This window comes from Ranitomeya imitator, chromosome 10, assembly GCF_032444005.1.
Source record: "Ranitomeya imitator isolate aRanImi1 chromosome 10, aRanImi1.pri, whole genome shotgun sequence".
Classification (NCBI taxonomy): Eukaryota; Metazoa; Chordata; class Amphibia; order Anura; family Dendrobatidae; genus Ranitomeya; species Ranitomeya imitator.
In genome coordinates, this window is record NC_091291.1 from 6,858,871 (window position 1) to 6,880,780 (window position 21,910).

General features: G+C 55.2%; 1 protein-coding gene across 2 annotated transcripts in view; it reads left to right on the forward strand.

The window, feature by feature from the left end:
• Positions 1 to 21,910, forward strand: part of CAMK2N1 (calcium/calmodulin dependent protein kinase II inhibitor 1) — a 56,871-nt gene that overhangs the window by 24,786 nt on the left and 10,175 nt on the right. For both annotated transcript variants that reach the window (XM_069742593.1, XM_069742592.1), the window contains exon 2: positions 20,553 to 20,856. In XM_069742593.1, coding sequence (XP_069598694.1) covers positions 20,670 to 20,856 — 187 coding nt within the window. In that variant the 5' untranslated portion in view covers positions 20,553 to 20,669. The remainder of the gene's footprint in view (positions 1 to 20,552; positions 20,857 to 21,910) is intronic.

A 21,910-nucleotide genomic window follows, 5' to 3' on the forward strand; every position in this document is an offset into this window, starting at 1 on the left:
ATGTAACACCTGATCCTGCTCCACCTGCAGCGTATGATCCCTGCTGATGGCACCAGGTCGTGTATTACCCCCATGTAACACCTGATCCTGCTCCACCTGCAGCGTGTGATCCCTGCTGATGGCGCCAGGTCGTGTATTACCCCCATGTAACACCTGATCCTCCTCCACCTGCAGAGTATGATCCCTGCTGATGGCACCAGGTCGTGTATTACCCCCATATAACACCTGATCCTCCTCCACCTGCAGAGTATGATCCCTGCTGATGGCACCAGGACGTGTATTACCCCCATACAACACCTGATCCTCCTCCACCTGCAGAGTATGATCCCTGCTGATGGCACCAGGACGTGTATTACCCCCATGTAACACCTGATCCTCCTCCACCTGCAGAGTATGATCCCTGCTGATGGCACCAGGTCGTGTATTACCCTCATGTAACACCTGATCCTGCTCCACCTGCAGAGTATGATCCCTGCTGATGGCGCCAGGTCGTGTATTACCCCCATGTAACACCTGATCCTCCTCCACCTGCAGAGTATGATCCGTGCTGATGGCACCAGGTCGTGTATTACCCTCATGTAACACCTGATCCTCCTCCACCTGCAGAGTATGATCCCTGCTGATGGCGCCAGGTCGTGTATTACCCCCATGTAACACCTGATTCTCCTCCACCTGCAGAGTATGATCCCTGCTGATGGCACCAGGTCATGTATTACCCCCATGTAACACCTGATTCTCCTCCACCTGCAGAGTATGATCCCTGCTGATGGCGCCAGGTCGTGTATTACCCCCATGTAACACCTGATTCTACTCCACCTGCAGAGTATGATCCCTGCTGATGGCACCAGGTCGTGTATTACCCCCATGTAACACCTGATCCTCCTCCACCTGCAGAGTATGATCCCTGCTGATGGCACCAGGTCATGTATTACCCCCATGTAACACCTGATTCTCCTCCACCTGCAGAGTATGATCCCTGCTTATGGCACCAGGTCGTGTATTACCCCCATGTAACACCTGATCCTGCTCCACCTGCAGCGTGTGATCCCTGCTGATGGCGCCAGGTCCTCTATTACCCCCATGTAACACCTGATCCTCCTCCACCTGCAGTGTATGATCCCTGCTGATGGCACCAGGTCGTGTATTACCCCCATGTAACACCTGATCCTCCTCCACCTGCAGAGTATGATCCCTGCTGATGGCACCAGGTCGTGTGTTACCCCCATGTAACACCTGATCCTCCTCCACCTGCAGCGTGTGATCCCTGCTGATGGCACCAGGTCGTGTATTACCCCCATGTAACACCTGATCCTCCTCCACCTGCAGAGTATGATCCCTGCTGATGGCACCAGGTCGTGTATTACCCCCATGTAACACCTGATCCTCCTCCACCTGCAGCGTATGATCCCTGCTGATGGCACCAGGTCGTGTATTACCCCCATGTAACACCTGATCCTCCTCCACCTGCAGCGTATGATCCCTGCTGATGGCACCAGGTCGTGTATTACCCCCATGTAACACCTGATCCTCCTCCACCTGCAGAGTATGATCCCTGCTGATAGCACCAGGTCGTGTATTACCCCCATGTAACACCTGATCCTCCTCCACCTGCAGAGTGTGATCCCTGCTGACGGCGCCAGGTCGTGTATTACCCCCATGTAACACCTGATCCTCCTCCACCTGCAGAGTATGATCCCTGCTGATGGCACCAGGTCGTGTATTACCCCCATGTAACACCTGATCCTCCTCCACCTGCAGAGTATGATCCCTGCTGATGGCACCAGGTCGTGTATTACCCCCATGTAACACCTGATTCTCCTCCACCTGCAGCGTATGATCCCTGCTGATGGCACCAGGTCCTCTATTACCCCCATGTAACACCTGATCCTCCTCCACCTGCAGAGTATGATCCCTGCTGATGGCACCAGGTCATGTATTACCCCCATGTAACACCTGATCCTGCTCCACCTGCAGAGTATGATCCCTGCTGATGGCACCAGGTCGTGTATTACCCCCATGTAACACCTGATCCTGCTCCACCTGCAGCGTATGATCCCTGCTGACGGCGCCATGTCGTGTATTACCCCCATGTAACACCTGATCCTCCTCCACCTGCAGAGTGTGATCCCTGCTGATGGCACCAGGTCGTGTATTACCCCCATGTAACACCTGATCCTGCTCCACCTGCAGAGTGTGATCCCTGCTGATGGCACCAGGTCGTGTATTACCCCCCATGTAACACCTGATCCTCCTCCACCTGCAGAGTATGATCCCTGCTGATGGCACCAGGTCGTGTATTACCCCCATGTAACACCTGATCCTCCTCCACCTGCAGAGTGTGATCCCTGCTGACGGCGCCAGGTCGTGTATTACCCCCCATGTAACACCTGATCCTCCTCCACCTGCAGAGTGTGATCCCTGCTGATGGCACCAGGTCGTGTATTACCCCCATGTATCACCTGATCCTGCTCCACCTGCAGCGTGTGATCCCTACTGATGGCACCAGGTCGTGTATTACCCCCATGTAACACCTGATCCTGCTCCACCTGCAGAGTATGATCCCTGCTGATGGCACCAGGTCGTGTGTTACCCCCATGTAACACCTGATCCTCCTCCACCTGCAGAGTATGATCCCTGCTGATGGCACCAGGTCATGTATTACCCCCATGTAACACCTGATTCTCCTCCACCTGCAGAGTATGATCCCTGCTTATGGCACCAGGTCGTGTATTACCCCCCATGTAACACCTGATCCTCCTCCACCTGCAGAGTGTGATCCCTGCTGATGGCACCAGGTCGTGTATTACCCCCATGTATCACCTGATCCTGCTCCACCTGCAGCGTGTGATCCCTACTGATGGCACCAGGTCGTGTATTACCCCCATGTAACACCTGATCCTGCTCCACCTGCAGAGTATGATCCCTGCTGATGGCACCAGGTCGTGTGTTACCCCCATGTAACACCTGATCCTCCTCCACCTGCAGAGTATGATCCCTGCTGATGGCACCAGGTCATGTATTACCCCCATGTAACACCTGATTCTCCTCCACCTGCAGAGTATGATCCCTGCTTATGGCACCAGGTCCTCTATTACCCCCATGTAACACCTGATCCTCCTCCACCTGCAGTGTGTGATCCCTGCTGATGGCACCAGGTCGTGTATTACCCCCATGTAACACCTGATCCTGCTCCACCTGCAGAGTATGATCCCTGCTGATGGCACCAGGTCGTGTATTACCCCCATGTAACACCTGATCCTCCTCCACCTGCAGCGTATGATCCCTGCTGATGGCACCAGGTCGTGTATTACCCCCATGTAACACCTGATCCTCCTCCACCTGCAGAGTATGATCCCTGCTGATAGCACCAGGTCGTGTATTACCCCCATGTAACACCTGATCCTCCTCCACCTGCAGAGTGTGATCCCTGCTGACGGCGCCAGGTCGTGTATTACCCCCATGTAACACCTGATCCTCCTCCACCTGCAGAGTATGATCCCTGCTGATGGCACCAGGTCGTGTATTACCCCCATGTAACACCTGATCCTCCTCCACCTGCAGAGTATGATCCCTGCTGATGGCACCAGGTCGTGTATTACCCCCATGTAACACCTGATCCTCCTCCACCTGCAGAGTATGATCCCTGCTGATGGCACCAGGTCGTGTATTACCCCCATGTAACACCTGATCCTCCTCCACCTGCAGAGTATGATCCCTGCTGATGGCACCAGGTCGTGTATTACCCCCATGTAACACCTGATCCTCCTCCACCTGCAGAGTATGATCCCTGCTGATGGCGCCAGGTCGTGTATTACCCCCCATGTAACACCTGATCCTGCTCCACCTGCAGCGTGTGATCCCTGCTGATGGCGCCAGGTCGTGTATTATCCCCATGTAACACCTGATCCTCCTCCACCTGCAGCGTGTGATCCCTGCTGATGGCACCAGGTCGTGTATTACCCCCATGTAACACCTGATCCTGCTCCACCTGCAGCGTATGATCCCTGCTGACGGCGCCAGGTCGTGTATTACCCCCATGTAACACCTGATTCTCCTCCACCTGCAGCGTATGATCCCTGCTGATGGCACCAGGTCGTGTATTACCCCCATGTAACACCTGATCCTGCTCCACCTGCAGCGTATGATCCCTGCTGACGGCGCCATGTCGTGTATTACCCCCATGTAACACCTGATCCTCCTCCACCTGCAGAGTGTGATCCCTGCTGATGGCACCAGGTCGTGTATTACCCCCATGTAACACCTGATCCTGCTCCACCTGCAGAGTGTGATCCCTGCTGATGGCACCAGGTCGTGTATTACCCCCCATGTAACACCTGATCCTCCTCCACCTGCAGAGTATGATCCCTGCTGATGGCACCAGGTCGTGTATTACCCCCATGTAACACCTGATCCTCCTCCACCTGCAGAGTGTGATCCCTGCTGACGGCGCCAGGTCGTGTATTACCCCCCATGTAACACCTGATCCTCCTCCACCTGCAGAGTGTGATCCCTGCTGATGGCACCAGGTCGTGTATTACCCCCATGTATCACCTGATCCTGCTCCACCTGCAGCGTGTGATCCCTGCTGACGGCGCCAGGTCGTGTATTACCCTCATGTAACACCTGATCCTCCTCCACCTGCAGCGTATGATCCCTGCTGATGGCACCAGGTCGTGTATTACCCTCATGTAACACCTGATCCTCCTCCACCTGCAGAGTATGATCCCTGCTGATGGCACCAGGTCGTGTATTACCCCCATGTAACAGCTGATCCTCCTCCACCTGCAGAGTATGATCCCTGCTGATGGCACCAGGTCGTGTATTACCCCCATGTAACACCTGATCCTGCTCCACCTGCAGCGTGTGATCCCTGCTGATGGCACCAGGTCGTGTATTACCCCCATGTAACACCTGATCCTCCTCCACCTGCAGAGTATGATCCCTGCTGATGGCACCAGGACGTGTATTACCCCCATGTAACACCTGATCCTCCTCCACCTGCAGAGTATGATCCCTGCTGACGGCGCCAGGTCGTGTATTACCCCCATGTAACACCTGATCCTCCTCCACCTGCAGAGTGTGATCCCTGCTGACGGCGCCAGGTCGTGTATTACCCCCATGTAACACCTGATCCTCCTCCACCTGCAGCGTATGATCCCTGCTGATGGCACCAGGTCATGTATTACCCCCATGTAACACCTGATCCTGCTCCACCTGCAGAGTATGATCCCTGCTGATGGCACCAGGTCGTGTATTACCCCCATGTAACACCTGATCCTCCTCCACCTGCAGCGTATGATCCCTGCTGATGGCACCAGGTCGTGTATTACCCCCATGTAACACCTGATCCTGCTCCACCTGCAGCGTGTGATCCCTACTGATGGCACCAGGTCGTGTATTACCCCCATGTAACACTTGATCCTCCTCCACCTGCAGAGTATGATCCCTGCTGATGGCACCAGGTCGTGTGTTACCCCCATGTAACACCTGATCCTCCTCCACCTGCAGCGTGTGATCCCTGCTGATGGCGCCAGGTCGTGTATTACCCCCATGTAACACCTGATCCTCCTCCACCTGCAGCGTTTGATCCCTGCTGATGGCGCCAGGTCGTGTATTACCCCCATGTAACACCTGATCCTCCTCCACCTGCAGCGTATGATCCCTGCTGATGGCACCAGGTCGTGTATTACCCCCATGTAACACTTGATCCTCCTCCACCTGCAGAGTATGATCCCTGCTGATGGCACCAGGTCGTGTATTACCCCCCATGTAACACCTGATCCTCCTCCACCTGCAGAGTATGATCCCTGCTGATGGCACCAGGTCGTGTATTACCCCCATGTATCACCTGATCCTGCTCCACCTGCAGCGTGTGATCCCTGCTGACGGCGCCAGGTCGTGTATTACCCTCATGTAACACCTGATCCTCCTCCACCTGCAGCGTATGATCCCTGCTGACGGCACCAGGTCGTGTATTACCCCCATGTAACACCTGATCCTCCTCCACCTGCAGCGTGTGATCCCTGCTGATGGCGCCAGGTCGTGTATTACCCCCATGTAACACCTGATCCTGCTCCACCTGCAGCGTGTGATCCCTGCTGATGGCACCAGGTCGTGTATTACCCCCATGTAACACCTGATCCTGCTCCACCTGCAGCGTGTGATCCCTGCTGATGGCGCCAGGTCGTGTATTACCCCCATGTAACACCTGATCCTCCTCCACCTGCAGCGTATGATCCCTGCTGATGGCTCCAGGTCGTGTATTACCCCCATGTAACACCTGATCCTCCTCCACCTGCAGAGTATGATCCCTGCTGATGGCACCAGGACGTGTATTACCCCCATGTAACACCTGATCCTCCTCCACCTGCAGAGTATGATCCCTGCTGATGGCACCAGGTCGTGTATTACCCTCATGTAACACCTGATCCTGCTCCACCTGCAGAGTATGATCCCTGCTGATGGCGCCAGGTCGTGTATTACCCCCATGTAACACCTGATCCTCCTCCACCTGCAGAGTATGATCCCTGCTGATGGCACCAGGTCGTGTATTACCCTCATGTAACACCTGATCCTCCTCCACCTGCAGAGTATGATCCCTGCTGATGGCGCCAGGTCGTGTATTACCCCCATGTAACACCTGATCCTCCTCCACCTGCAGAGTATGATCCCTGCTGATGGCGCCAGGTCGTGTATTACCCCCATGTAACACCTGATCCTCCTCCACCTGCAGAGTATGATCCCTGCTGATGGCGCCAGGTCGTGTATTACCCCCATGTAACACCTGATTCTCCTCCACCTGCAGAGTATGATCCCTGCTGATGGCACCAGGTCATGTATTACCCCCATGTAACACCTGATCCTCCTCCACCTGCAGCGTGTGATCCCTGCTGATGGCACCAGGTCGTGTATTACCCCCATGTAACACCTGATTCTCCTCCACCTGCAGAGTATGATCCCTGCTGATGGCACCAGGTCGTGTATTACCCCCATGTAACACCTGATTCTACTCCACCTGCAGAGTATGATCCCTGCTGATGGCACCAGGTCGTGTATTACCCCCATTTAACACCTGATTCTCCTCCACCTGCAGAGTATGATCCCTGCTGATGGCACCAGGTCATGTATTACCCCCATGTAACACCTGATTCTCCTCCACCTGCAGAGTATGATCCCTGCTTATGGCACCAGGTCGTGTATTACCCCCATGTAACACCTGATCCTGCTCCACCTGCAGCGTGTGATCCCTGCTGATGGCGCCAGGTCCTCAATTACCCCCATGTAACACCTGATCCTCCTCCACCTGCAGTGTGTGATCCCTGCTGACGGCGCCATGTCGTGTATTACCCCCATGTAACACCTGATCCTGCTCCACCTGCAGAGTATGATCCCTGCTGATGGCACCAGGTCGTGTATTACCCCCATGTAACACCTGATCCTCCTCCACCTGCAGAGTATGATCCCTGCTGATGGCACCAGGTCGTGTATTACCCCCATGTAACACCTGATCCTCCTCCACCTGCAGCGTATGATCCCTGCTGATGGCACCAGGTCGTGTATTACCCCCATGTAACACCTGATCCTCCTCCACCTGCAGAGTATGATCCCTGCTGATAGCACCAGGTCGTGTATTACCCCCATGTAACACCTGATCCTCCTCCACCTGCAGAGTATGATCCCTGCTGATAGCACCAGGTCGTGTATTACCCCCATGTAACACCTGATCCTCCTCCACCTGCAGAGTGTGATCCCTGCTGACGGCGCCAGGTCGTGTATTACCCCCATGTAACACCTGATCCTCCTCCACCTGCAGAGTATGATCCCTGCTGATGGCACCAGGTCGTGTATTACCCCCATGTAACACCTGATCCTCCTCCACCTGCAGAGTATGATCCCTGCTGATGGCACCAGGTCGTGTATTACCCCCATGTAACACCTGATCCTCCTCCACCTGCAGAGTATGATCCCTGCTGATGGCACCAGGTCGTGTATTACCCCCATGTAACACCTGATCCTCCTCCACCTGCAGAGTATGATCCCTGCTGATGGCACCAGGTCGTGTATTACCCCCATGTAACACCTGATCCTCCTCCACCTGCAGAGTATGATCCCTGCTGATGGCGCCAGGTCGTGTATTACCCCCCATGTAACACCTGATCCTGCTCCACCTGCAGCGTGTGATCCCTGCTGATGGCGCCAGGTCGTGTATTACCCCCATGTAACACCTGATTCTCCTCCACCTGCAGCGTATGATCCCTGCTGATGGCACCAGGTCGTGTATTACCCCCATGTAACACCTGATCCTGCTCCACCTGCAGCGTATGATCCCTGCTGATGGCACCAGGTCGTGTATTACCCTCATGTAACACCTGATCCTCCTCCACCTGCAGCGTGTGATCCCTGCTGATGGCGCCAGGTCGTGTATTACCCCCATGTAACACCTGATTCTCCTCCACCTGCAGAGTATGATCCCTGCTGATGGCACCAGGTCGTGTATTATCCCCATGTAACACCTGATTCTCCTCCACCTGCAGAGTATGATCCCTGCTTATGGCACCAGGTCGTGTATTACCCCCATGTAACACCTGATTCTCCTCCACCTGCAGAGTATGATCCCTGCTTATGGCACCAGGTCGTGTATTACCCCCATGTAACACCTGATCCTGCTCCACCTGCAGCGTGTGATCCCTGCTGATGGCGCCAGGTCCTCTATTACCCCCATGTAACACCTGATCCTCCTCCACCTGCAGTGTGTGATCCCTGCTGACGGCGCCATGTCGTGTATTACCCCCATGTAACACCTGATCCTGCTCCACCTGCAGAGTATGATCCCTGCTGATGGCACCAGGTCGTGTATTACCCCCATGTAACACCTGATCCTCCTCCACCTGCAGAGTATGATCCCTGCTGATGGCACCAGGTCGTGTATTACCCCCATGTAACACCTGATCCTCCTCCACCTGCAGCGTATGATCCCTGCTGATAGCACCAGGTCGTGTATTATCCCCATGTAACACCTGATCCTCCTCCACCTGCAGCGTATGATCCCTGCTGATGGCACCAGGTCGTGTATTACCCCCATGTAACACCTGATCCTGCTCCACCTGCAGCGTATGATCCCTGCTGATGGCACCAGGTCGTGTATTACCCCCATATAACACCTAATCCTCCTCCACCTGCAGAGTATGATCCCTGCTGATGGCACCAGGTCGTGTATTACCCCCATGTAACACCTGATCCTCCTCCACCTGCAGCGTATGATCCCTGCTGATGGCACCAGGTCGTGTATTACCCCCATGTAACACCTGATCCTCCTCCACCTGCAGAGTGTGATCCCTGCTGATGGCGCCAGGTCGTGTATTACCCCCATGTAACACCTGATCCTGCTCCACCTGCAGAGTATGATCCCTGCTGATGGCACCAGGTCGTGTATTACCCCCATGTAACACCTGATCCTCCTCCACCTGCAGAGTGTGATCCCTGCTGATGGCGCCAGGTCGTGTATTACCCCCATGTAACACCTGATCCTCCTCCACCTGCAGCGTATGATCCCTGCTGATGGCACCAGGTCGTGTATTACCCCCATGTAACACCTGATCCTCCTCCACCTGCAGAGTGTGATCCCTGCTGATGGCGCCAGGTCGTGTATTACCCCCATGTAACACCTGATCCTCCTCCACCTGCAGAGTGTGATCCCTGCTGATGGCGCCAGGTCGTGTATTACCCCCATGTAACACCTGATCCTCCTCCACCTGCAGAGTGTGATCCCTGCTGATGGCGCCAGGTCGTGTATTACCCCCATGTAACACCTGATCCTGCTCCACCTGCAGAGTATGATCCCTGCTGATGGCACCAGGTCGTGTATTACCCCCATGTAACACCTGATTCTCCTCCACCTGCAGCGTATGATCCCTGCTGATGGCACCAGGTCGTGTATTACCCCCATGTAACACCTGATCCTGCTCCACCTGCAGCGTATGATCCCTGCTGATGGCACCAGGTCGTGTATTACCCCCATGTAACACCTGATCCTGCTCCACCTGCAGCGTATGATCCCTGCTGATGGCACCAGGTCGTGTATTACCCCCATGTAACACCTGATCCTGCTCCACCTGCAGCGTGTGATCCCTGCTGATGGCACCAGGTCGTGTATTACCCCCATGTAACACCTGATTCTCCTCCACCTGCAGCGTATGATCCCTGCTGATGGCACCAGGTCGTGTATTACCCCCATGTAACACCTGATCCTGCTCCACCTGCAGCGTATGATCCCTGCTGATGGCACCAGGTCGTGTATTACCCCCATGTAACACCTGATTCTCCTCCACCTGCAGCGTGTGATCCCTGCTGATGGCACCAGGTCATGTATTACCCCCATGTAACACCTGATCCTGCTCCACCTGCAGCGTGTGATCCCTGCTGATGGCACCAGGTCGTGTATTACCCCCATGTAACACCTGATTCTCCTCCACCTGCAGCGTATGATCCCTGCTGATGGCACCAGGTCGTGTATTACCCCCATGTAACACCTGATCCTGCTCCACCTGCAGCGTATGATCCCTGCTGATGGCACCAGGTCGTGTATTACCCCCATGTAACACCTGATTCTCCTCCACCTGCAGCGTGTGATCCCTGCTGATGGCGCCAGGTCGTGTATTACCCCCATGTAACACCTGATCCTCCTCCACCTGCAGAGTATGATCCCTGCTGATGGCGCCAGGTCGTGTATTACCCCCATGTAACACCTGATTCTCCTCCACCTGCAGCGTATGATCCCTGCTGATGGCACCAGGTCGTGTATTACCCCCATGTAACACCTGATCCTCCTCCACCTGCAGCGTATGATCCCTGCTGATGGCACCAGGTCATGTATTACCCTCATGTAACACCTGATCCTGCTCCACCTGCAGAGTGTGATCCCTGCTGATGGCGCCAGGTCGTGTATTACCCCCATGTAACACCTGATCCTCCTCCACCTGCAGAGTATGATCCCTGCTGATGGCACCAGGTCGTGTATTACCCCCATGTAACACCTGATCCCCCTCCACCTGCAGCGTGTGATCCCTGCTGATGGCGCCAGGTCGTGTATTACCCCCATGTAACACCTGATTCTCCTCCACCTGCAGCGTATGATCCCTGCTGACGGCACCAGGTCGTGTATTACCCCCATGTAACACCTGATCCTCCTCCACCTGCAGAGTGTGATCCCTGCTGATGGCACCAGGTCGTGTATTACCCCCATGTAACACCTGATCCTGCTCCACCTGCAGAGTATGATCCCTGCTGATGGCACCAGGTCGTGTATTACCCCCATGTAACACCTGATCCTCCTCCACCTGCAGCGTATAATCCCTGCTGATGGCACCAGGTCGTGTATTACCCCCATGTAACACCTGATTCTCCTCCACCTGCAGAGTATGATCCCTGCTGATGGCACCAGGTCGTGTATTACCCCCATGTAACACCTGATCCTCCTCCACCTGCAGAGTATGATCCCTGCTGATGGCACCAGGTCGTGTATTACCCCCATGTAACACCTGATCCTCCTCCACCTGCAGAGTATGATCCCTGCTGATGGCACCAGGTCGTGTATTACCCCCATGTAACACCTGATCCTGCTCCACCTGCAGAGTGTGATCCCTGCTGATGGCACCAGGTCGTGTATTACCCCCATGTAACACCTGATCCTGCTCCACCTGCAGAGTATGATCCCTGCTGATGGCACCAGGTCGTGTATTACCCCCATGTAACACCTGATCCTCCTCCACCTGCAGTGTGTGATCCCTGCTGATGGCACCAGGTCGTGTATTACCCCCATGTAACACCTGATCCTCCTCCACCTGCAGAGTGTGATCCCTGCTGATGGCGCCAGGTCGTGTATTACCCCCATGTAACACCTGATCCTCCTCCACCTGCAGAGTATGATCCCTGCTGACGGCGCCAGGTCGTGTATTACCCCCATGTAACACCTGATCCTGCTCCACCTGCAGAGTGTGATCCCTGCTGATGGCACCAGGTCGTGTATTACCCCCATGTAACACCTGATCCTCCTCCACCTGCAGCGTGTGATCCCTGCTGATGGCACCAGGTCGTGTATTACCCCCATGTAACACCTGATCCTCCTCCACCTGCAGCGTATGATCCCTGCTGATGGCATCAGGTCATGTATTACCCCCATGTAACACCTGATCCTCCTCCACCTGCAGCGTATGATCCCTGCTGATGGCATCAGGTCGTGTATTACCCCCATGTAACACCTGATCCTCCTCCACCTGCAGAGTGTGATCCCTGCTGATGGCACCAGGTCGTGTATTACCCCCATTTAACACCTGATCCTCCTCCACCTGTAGTGTGTGATCCCTGCTGATGGCATCAGGTCGTGTATTACCCCCATGTAACACCTGATCCTCCTCCACCTGCAGAGTGTGATCCCTGCTGATGGCACCAGGTCGTGTATTACCCCCATGTAACACCTGATCCTCCTCCACCTGCAGCGTATGATCCCTGCTGATGGCATCAGGTCGTGTATTACCCCCATGTAACACCTGATCCTCCTCCACCTGCAGAGTGTGATCCCTGCTGATGGCACCAGGTCGTGTATTACCCCCATTTAACACCTGATCCTCCTCCACCTGCAGCGTATGATCCCTGCTGATGGCATCAGGTCGTGTGTTACCCCCATGTAACACCTGATCCTCCTCCACCTGCAGAGTGTGATCCCTGCTGATGGCACCAGGTCGTGTATTACCCCCATGTAACACCTGATCCTCCTCCACCTGCAGCGTGTGATCCCTACTGATGGCGCCAGGTCGTGTATTACCCCTATGTAACACCTGATCCTCCTCCACCTGCAGCGTATGATCCCTGCTGATGGCGCCAGGTCGTGTATTACCCCCATGTAACACCTGATCCTCCTCCACCTGCAGCGTGTGATCCCTGCTTATGGCACCAGGTCGTGTATTACCCCCATGTAACACCTGATCCTCCTCCACCTGCAGCGTGTGATCCCTGCTGATGGCGCCAGGTCGTGTATTACCCCCATGTAACACCTGATCCTCCTCCACCTGCAGCGTGTGATCCCTGCTGATGGCACCAGGTCGTGTATTACCCCCATGTAACACCTGATCCTCCTCCACCTGCAGCGTGTGATCCCTGCTTATGGCACCAGGTCGTGTATTACCCCCATGTAACACCTGATCCTCCTCCACCTGCAGCGTGTGATCCCTGCTGATGGCACCAGGTCGTGTATTACCCCCATGTAACACCTGATCCTCCTCCATCTGCAGCATGTGATCCCTGCTGATGGCACCAGGTCGTGTATTACCCCCATGTAACACCTGATCCTCCTCCACCTGCAGGTCGTGTATTACCCCCATGTAACACCTGATCCTCCTCCACCTGCAGCGTATGATCCCTGCTGATGGCTCCAGGTCGTGTATTACCCCCATGTAACACCTGATCCTCCTCCACCTGCAGCGTATGATCCCTGCTGATGGCACCAGGTCGTGTATTACCCCCATGTAACACCTGATCCTCCTCCACCTGCAGCGTGTGATCCCTGCTGATGGCACCAGGTCGTGTATTACCCCCATGTAACACCTGATCCTCCTCCATCTGCAGCATGTGATCCCTGCTGATGGCACCAGGTCGTGTATTACCCCCATGTAACACCTGATCCTCCTCCACCTGCAGAGTGTGATCCCTGCTGATGGCGCCAGGTCGTGTATTACCCCCATGTAACACCTGATCCTCCTCCACCTGCAGCGTATGATCCCTGCTGATGGCACCAGGTCGTGTATTACCCCCATGTAACACCTGATCCTCCTCCACCTGCAGCGTGTGATCCCTGCTGATGGCACCAGGTCGTGTATTACCCCCATGTAACACCTGATCCTCCTCCACCTGCAGCGTATGATCCCTGCTGATGGCACCAGGTCGTGTATTACCCCCATGTAACACCTGATCCTCCTCCACCTGCAGCGTATGATCCCTGCTGATGGCACCAGGTCGTGTATTACCCCCATGTAACACCTGATCCTGCTCCACCTGCAGAGTGTGATCCCTGCTGATGGCACCAGGTCGTGTATTACCCCCATGTAACACCTGATCCTCCTCCACCTGCAGCGTGTGATCCCTGCTGATGGCACCAGGTCGTGTATTACCCCCATGTAACACCTGATCCTCCTCCACCTGCAGAGTGTGATCCCTGCTGATGGCGCCAGGTCGTGTATTACCCCCATGTAACACCTGATCCTCCTCCACCTGCAGAGTGTGATCCCTGCTGATGGCGCCAGGTCGTGTATTACCCCCATGTAACACCTGATCCTCCTCCACCTGCAGCATGTGATCCCTGCTGATGGCACCAGGTCATGTATTACCCCCATGTAACACCTGATCCTCCTGCACCTGCAGAGTATGATCCCTGCTGATGGCACCAGGTCGTGTATTACCCCCATGTAACACCTGATCCTCCTCCACCTGCAGAGTATGATCCCTGCTGATGGCGCCAGGTCGTGTATTACCCCCATGTAACACCTGATCCTCCTCCACCTGCAGAGTATGATCCCTGCTGATGGCACCAGGTCGTGTATTACCCCCATGTAACACCTGATCCTCCTCCACCTGCAGAGTATGATCCCTGCTGATGGCGCCAGGTCGTGTATTACCCCCATGTAACACCTGATCCTCCTCCACCTGCAGAGTATGATCCCTGCTGATGGCGCCAGGTCGTGTATTACCCCCATGTAACACCTGATCCTCCTCCTCCACCTGCAGAGTGTGATCCCTACTGATGGCACCAGGTCGTGTATTACCCCCATGTAACACCTGATCCTCCTCCACCTGCAGAGTGTGATCCCTGCTGATGGCACCAGGTCGTGTATTACCCCCATGTAACACCTGATCCTCCTCCACCTGCAGAGTATGATCCCTACTGATGGCACCAGGTCGTGTATTACCCCCATGTAACACCTGATCCTCCTCCACCTGCAGAGTATGATCCCTGCTGATGGCACCAGGTCGTGTATTACCCCCATGTAACTCCTGATCCTCCTCCACCTGCAGAGTATGATCCCTGCTGATGGCGCCAGGTCGTGTATTACCCCCATGTAACACCTGATCCTCCTCCACCTGCAGCGTGTGATCCCTGCTGATGGCGCCAGGTCGTGTATTACCCCCATGTAACACCTGATCCTCCTCCACCTGCAGAGTGTGATCCCTGCTGATGGCACCAGGTCGTGTATTACCCCCATGTAACACCTGATCCTGCTCCACCTGCAGCGTATGATCCCTGCTGATGGCACCAGGTCGTGTATTACCCCCATGTATCACCTGATCCTCCTCCACCTGCAGAGTGTGATCCCTGCTGATGGCACCAGGTCGTGTATTACTCCCATGTAACACCTGATCCTCCTCCACCTGCAGAGTATGATCCCTGCTGACGGCACCAGGTCGTGTATTACCCCCATGTAACACCTGATCCTCCTCCACCTGCAGTGTATGATCCCTGCTGATGGCACCAGGTCGTGTATTACCCCCATGTAACACCTGATCCTCCTCCACCTGCAGTGTGTGATCCCTGCTGATGGCATCAGGTCGTGTATTACTCCCATGTAACACCTGATCCTCCTCCACCTGCAGAGTGTGATCCCTACTGATGGCACCAGGTCGTGTATTACCCCCATGTAACACCTGATCCTCCTCCACCTGCAGCGTGTGATCCCTGCTGATGGCACCAGGTCGTGTATTACCCCCATGTAACACCTGATCCTGCTCCACCTGCAGCGTGTGATCCCTGCTGATGGCACCAGGTCGTGTATTACCCCCATGTAACACCTGATCCTCCTCCACCTGCAGCGTGTGATCCCTGCTGATGGCACCAGGTCGTGTATTACCCCCATGTAACACCTGATCCTCCTCCACCTGCAGAGTGTGATCCCTGCTGATGGCACCAGGTCGTGTATTACCCCCATGTAACACCTGATCCTCCTCCACCTGCAGAGTGTGATCCCTGCTGATGGCACCAGGTCGTGTATTACCCCCATGTAACACCTGATCCTGCTCCACCTGCAGCGTGTGATCCCTGCTGATGGCACCAGGTCGTGTATTACCCCCATGTAACACCTGATCCTCCTCCACCTGCAGCGTGTGATCCCTGCTGATGGCGCCAGGTCGTGTATTACCCCCATGTAACACCTGATCCTGCTCCACCTGCAGCGTGTGATCCCTGCTGATGGCGCCAGGTCGTGTATTACCCCCATGTAACACCTGATCCTCCTCCACCTGCAGAGTATGATCCCTGCTGATGGCACCAGGTCGTGTATTACCCCCATGTAACACCTGATCCTGCTCCACCTGCAGCGTGTGATCCCTGCTGATGGCACTAGGTCGTGTATTACCCCCATGTATCACCTTATCCTGCTCCACCTGCAGCGTATGATCCCTGCTGATGGCTCCAGGTCGTGTATTATCCTCATGTAACACCTGATCCTGCTCCACCTGCAGCGTGTGATCCCTGCTGATGGTACCAGGTCGTGTATTACCCCCATGCAACACCTGATCCTCCTCCACCTGCAGAGTGTGATCCCTGCTGATGGTACCAGGTCGTGTATTACCCCCATGCAACACCTGATCCTCCTCCACCTGCAGAGTGTGATCCCTGCTGATGGTACCAGGTCGTGTATTACCCCCATGCAACACCTGATCCTCCTCCACCTGCAGCGTGTGATCCCTGCTGATGGCACCAGTTCGTGTATTACCCCCATGTAACACCTGATCCTGCTCCACCTGCAGAGTATGATCCCTGCTGATGGCACCAGGTCGTGTATTACCCCCATGTAACACCTTATCCTCCTCCACCTGCAGAGTATGATCCCTGCTGATGGCACCAGTTCGTGTATTACCCCCATGTATCACCTTATCCTGCTCCACCTGCAGAGTATGATCCCTGCTGATGGCACCAGGTCGTGTATTACCCCCATGTAACACCTTATCCTCCTCCACCTGCAGAGTATGATCCCTGCTGACGGCACCAGGTCGTGTATTACCCTCATGTAACACCTGATCCTCCTCCACCTGCAGCGTGTGATCCCTGCTGATGGCACCAGGTCGTGTATTACCCCCATGCAACACCTGATCCTCCTCCACCTGCAGCGTGTGATCCCTGCTGATGGCACCAGGACGTGTATTACCCCCATGTAACACCTGATCCTCCTCCACCTGCAGAGTATGATCCCTGCTGATGGCACCAGGTCGTGTATTACCCCCATGTAACACCTGATCCTCCTCCATCTGCAGCATGTGATCCCTGCTGATGGCACCAGGTCGTGTATTACCCCCATGTAACACCTGATCCTCCTCCACCTGCAGCGTATGATCCCTGCTGATGGCGCCAGGTCGTGTATTACCCCCATGTTACACCTGATCCTCCTCCACCTGCAGCGTGTGATCCCTGCTGATGGCACCAGGTCGTGTATTACCCCCATGTAACACCTGATCCTCCTCCACCTGCAGAGTGTGATCCCTGCTGATGGCACCAGGTCGTGTATTACCCCCATGTAACACCTGATCCTCCTCCACCTGCAGTGTGTGATCCCTGCTGATGGCACCAGGTCGTGTATTACCCCCATGTAACACCTGATCCTCCTCCACCTGCAGCGTATGATCCCTGCTGATGGCACCAGGTCGTGTATTACCCCCATGTAACACCTGATCCTGCTCCACCTGCAGAGTGTGATCCCTGCTGATGGCACCAGGTCGTGTATTACCCCCATGTAACACCTGATCCTCCTCCACCTGCAGCGTATGATCCCTACTGATGGCACCAGGTCGTGTATTACCCCCATGTAACACCTGATCCTCCTCCACCTGCAGCGTGTGATCCCTGCTGATGGCACCAGGTCGTGTATTACCCTCATGTAACACCTGATCCTCCTCCACCTGCAGCGTGTGATCCCTGCTGATGGCACCAGGTCGTGTATTACCCCCATGCAACACCTGATCCTCCTCCACCTGCAGCGTATGATCCCTGCAGATGGCACCAGGTCGTGTATTACCCCCATGTAACACCTGATCCTCCTCCATCTGCAGCATGTGATCCCTGCTGATGGCACCAGGTCGTGTATTACCCCCATGTAACACCTGATCCTCCTCCACCTGCAGCGTATGATCCCTGCTGATGGCGCCAGGTCGTGTATTACCCCCATGTAACACCTGATCCTCCTCCACCTGCAGCGTGTGATCCCTGCTGATGGCACCACGTCGTGTATTACCCCCATGTAACACCTGATCCTCCTCCACCTGCAGCGTGTGATCCCTGCTGATGGCACCAGGTCATGTATTACCCCCATGTAACACCTGATCCTGCTCCACCTGCAGAGTATGATCCCTGCTGATGGCACCAGGTCGTGTATTACCCCCATGTAACACCTGATCCTCCTCCACCTGCAGAGTGTGATCCCTGCTGACGGCACCAGGTCGTGTATTACCCCCATGTATCACCTGATCCTCCTCCACCTGCAGAGTGTGATCCCTGCTGACGGCACCAGGTCGTGTATTACCCCCATGTATCACCTGATCCTCCTCCACCTGCAGAGTGTGATCCATGCTGATGGCGCCAGGTCGTGTATTACCCCCATGTAACACCTGATCCTGCTCCACCGGCAGAGTATGATCCCTGCTGATGGCACCAGGTCATGTATTACCCCCCATGTAACACCTGATCCTCCTCCACCTGCAGAGTATGATCCCTGCTGATGGCACCAGGTCGTGTATTACCCCCATGTAACACCTGATCCTCCTCCACCTGCAGCGTGTGATCCCTGCTGATGGCGCCAGGTCGTGTATTACCCCCATGTAACACCTGATCCTCCTCCACCTGCAGAGTATGATCCCTGCTTATGGCACCAGGTCGTGTATTACCCCCATGTAACACCTGATCCTCCTCCACCTGCAGCGTGTGATCCCTGCTGATGGCGCCAGGTCGTGTATTACCCCCATGTAACACCTGATCCTCCTCCACCTGCAGATTATGATCCCTGCTTATGGCACCAGGTCGTGTATTACCCCCATGTAACACCTGATCCTCCTCCACCTGCAGTGTGTGATCCCTACTGATGGCACCAGGTCGTGTATTACCCCCATGTAACACCTGATCCTCCTCCATCTGCAGTGTGTGATCCCTGCTGATGGCACCAGGTCGTGTATTACCCCCATGTAACACCTGATCCTCCTCCACCTGCAGCGTGTGATCCCTGCTGATGGCACCAGGTCGTGTATTACCCCCATGTAACACCTGATCCTCCTCCACCTGCAGCGTATGATCCCTGCTGATGGCGCCAGGTCGTGTATTACCCCCATGTAACACCTGATCCTGCTCCACCTGCAGAGTATGATCCCTGCTGATGGCGCCAGGTCGTGTATTACCCCCATGTAACACCTGATCCTCCTCCACCTGCAGAGTATGATCCCTGCTGATGGCGCCAGGTCGTGTATTACCCCCATGTAACACCTGATCCTCCTCCACCTGCAGAGTGTGATCCCTGCTGATGGCACCAGGTCGTGTATTACCCCCATGTAACACCTGATCCTCCTCCACCTGCAGAGTGTGATCCCTGCTGATGGCACCAGGTCGTGTATTACCCCCATGTAACACCTGATCCTCCTCCACCTGCAGTGTGTGATCCCTGCTGATGGCACCAGGTCGTGTATTACCCCCATGTAACACCTGATCCTCCTCCACCTGCAGAGTATGATCCCTGCTGATGGCACCAGGTCGTGTATTACCCCCATGTAACACCTGATCCTCCTCCACCTGCAGTGTGTGATCCCTGCTGATGGCACCAGGTCATGTATTACCCCCATGTAACACCTGATCCTCCTCCACCTGCAGCGTATGATCCCTGCTGATGGCACCAGGTCGTGTATTACCCCCATGTAACACCTGATCCTCCTCCACCTGCAGCGTATGATCCCTGCTGATGGCACCAGGTCGTGTATTACCCCACCTGCTGCCTAAATCAGACCCTCTCCCTGATCCCTACCATGGCGTGCTACAATCATCTATGCTGCACCTAAACCTGCTCCTCCTGCATCGGTCTGAACTGCCTCATTGTCTGCAGCTGTGGGGGGTTCAGCACCATGGGCGTCAGCGCTTCAGAGCCCCAATAATAATGGTGATTGGGAGACCCCCGAATACTGGGGTTTTCCACTTTATGCCCTCACCCCATGTTGTCCAGGACCCCTCTAATCTTCAGTGATAAATGCTGGTCTTCAGCCCCCTTTAACCCTAACAATGCCCCTATGTACCCAGCAGTGCCCCCTCCTTACATTGCTTCGAGGCCCATTCCACTCTGGATCCCCCCAATAATGCTATCACTGGCCCCCAGTATTAACCCCTTGTGATCTGCGGCCACTGGACTCCATTAGTAACGATGCACAGTGCAGCTCTGCAGACCCCCAACACTGCAGCAGGTGACCCCCCTCAGCCAGCAGAGCCTGGGGACCCCTTCCCCTAGTATCCCCCCTTCTGACTGCTCTTCGTGCCGTCCCCACAGGTCCCCTCCGCACCCCCAGCCGGAGGATGTGATCGGGAGTCTCCGTGGTGAGTGATCAGCGTCCTCTGGAGTGGGCTGTGATCGGTGTCCGTGTCCCCGGGGATCCCCAGTGTCACCATGTCCGAGGTGCTGCCCTTCAGCGAGGCCGAGCAGCGGGGGCACTACGCGGATGGAGGTGGGGACATGGCCGGACAGATCCCCCTCACCTGTCGCCTGCAGGACACCGGCAACTTCTATGGCAGCTCGGGACAGGGGGGCGGCAAGAGGCCCCCCAAACTCGGCCAGATTGGCCGCAGCCAGAGAGGTGGGTAACCTGACACTGTCACCCAGCTGGTACCCCGTGTACCCCTCAATTCTCTGCACCCTGAACCATCTGCCCCATGTATGAGCCCATGTACGCATGCAGCCCCCCTGTATCCCCCAACACGCGTGCACGCCATTACACCTGTAAATATTGCCTGCACTGCCCCCAAATAATGTGTGTATGTATTCTGCCTGCGCCCCTTCTACTATCAGGGGATATTACATATCATGAACCTCTAAATCCTAACAGCGGGGGATTATCTGAAGCCTGTAAGCAGTAAGAAAGTATATGTTCTCTTATATACAGTACATACCCTAAAATATCACCGCCTGCACCCCATAATCCCTGATGCCTGCACCCTAAAATATCACCGCCTGCACCCCATAATCCCTGATGCCTGCACCCTAAAATATCACCCCCTGCACCCCATAATATCACCACCTGCACCCCATAATCCCTGATGCCTGCACCCTAAAATATCACCGCCTGCACCCCATAATATCACCACCTGCACCCCATAATCCCTGATGCCTGCATCCTAAAATATCACCGCCTGCACCCCATAATCCGTGATGCCTGCACCCTAAAATATCACCCCCTGCACCCCATAATATCACCACCTGCACCCCATAATCCCTGATGCCTGCACCCTAAAATATCACCGCCTGCACCCCATAATATCACCACCTGCACCCCATAATCCCTGATGCCTGCACCCTAAAATATCACCGCCTGCACCCCATAATATCACCACCTGCACCCCATAATCACTGATGCTTGCACCCTAAAATATCACCGCCTGCACCCCATAATATCACCACCTGCACCCCATAATCCCTGATGCCTGCACCCTAAAATATCACCGCCTGCACCCCATAATATCACCACCTGCACCCCATAATCCCTGATGCCTGCACCCTAAAATATCACCCCCTGCACCCCATAATATCACCACCTGCACCCCATAATCCCTGATGCCTGCACCCTAAAATATCACCCCCTGCACCCCATAATATCACCACCTGCACCCCATAATCCCTGATGCCTGCACCCT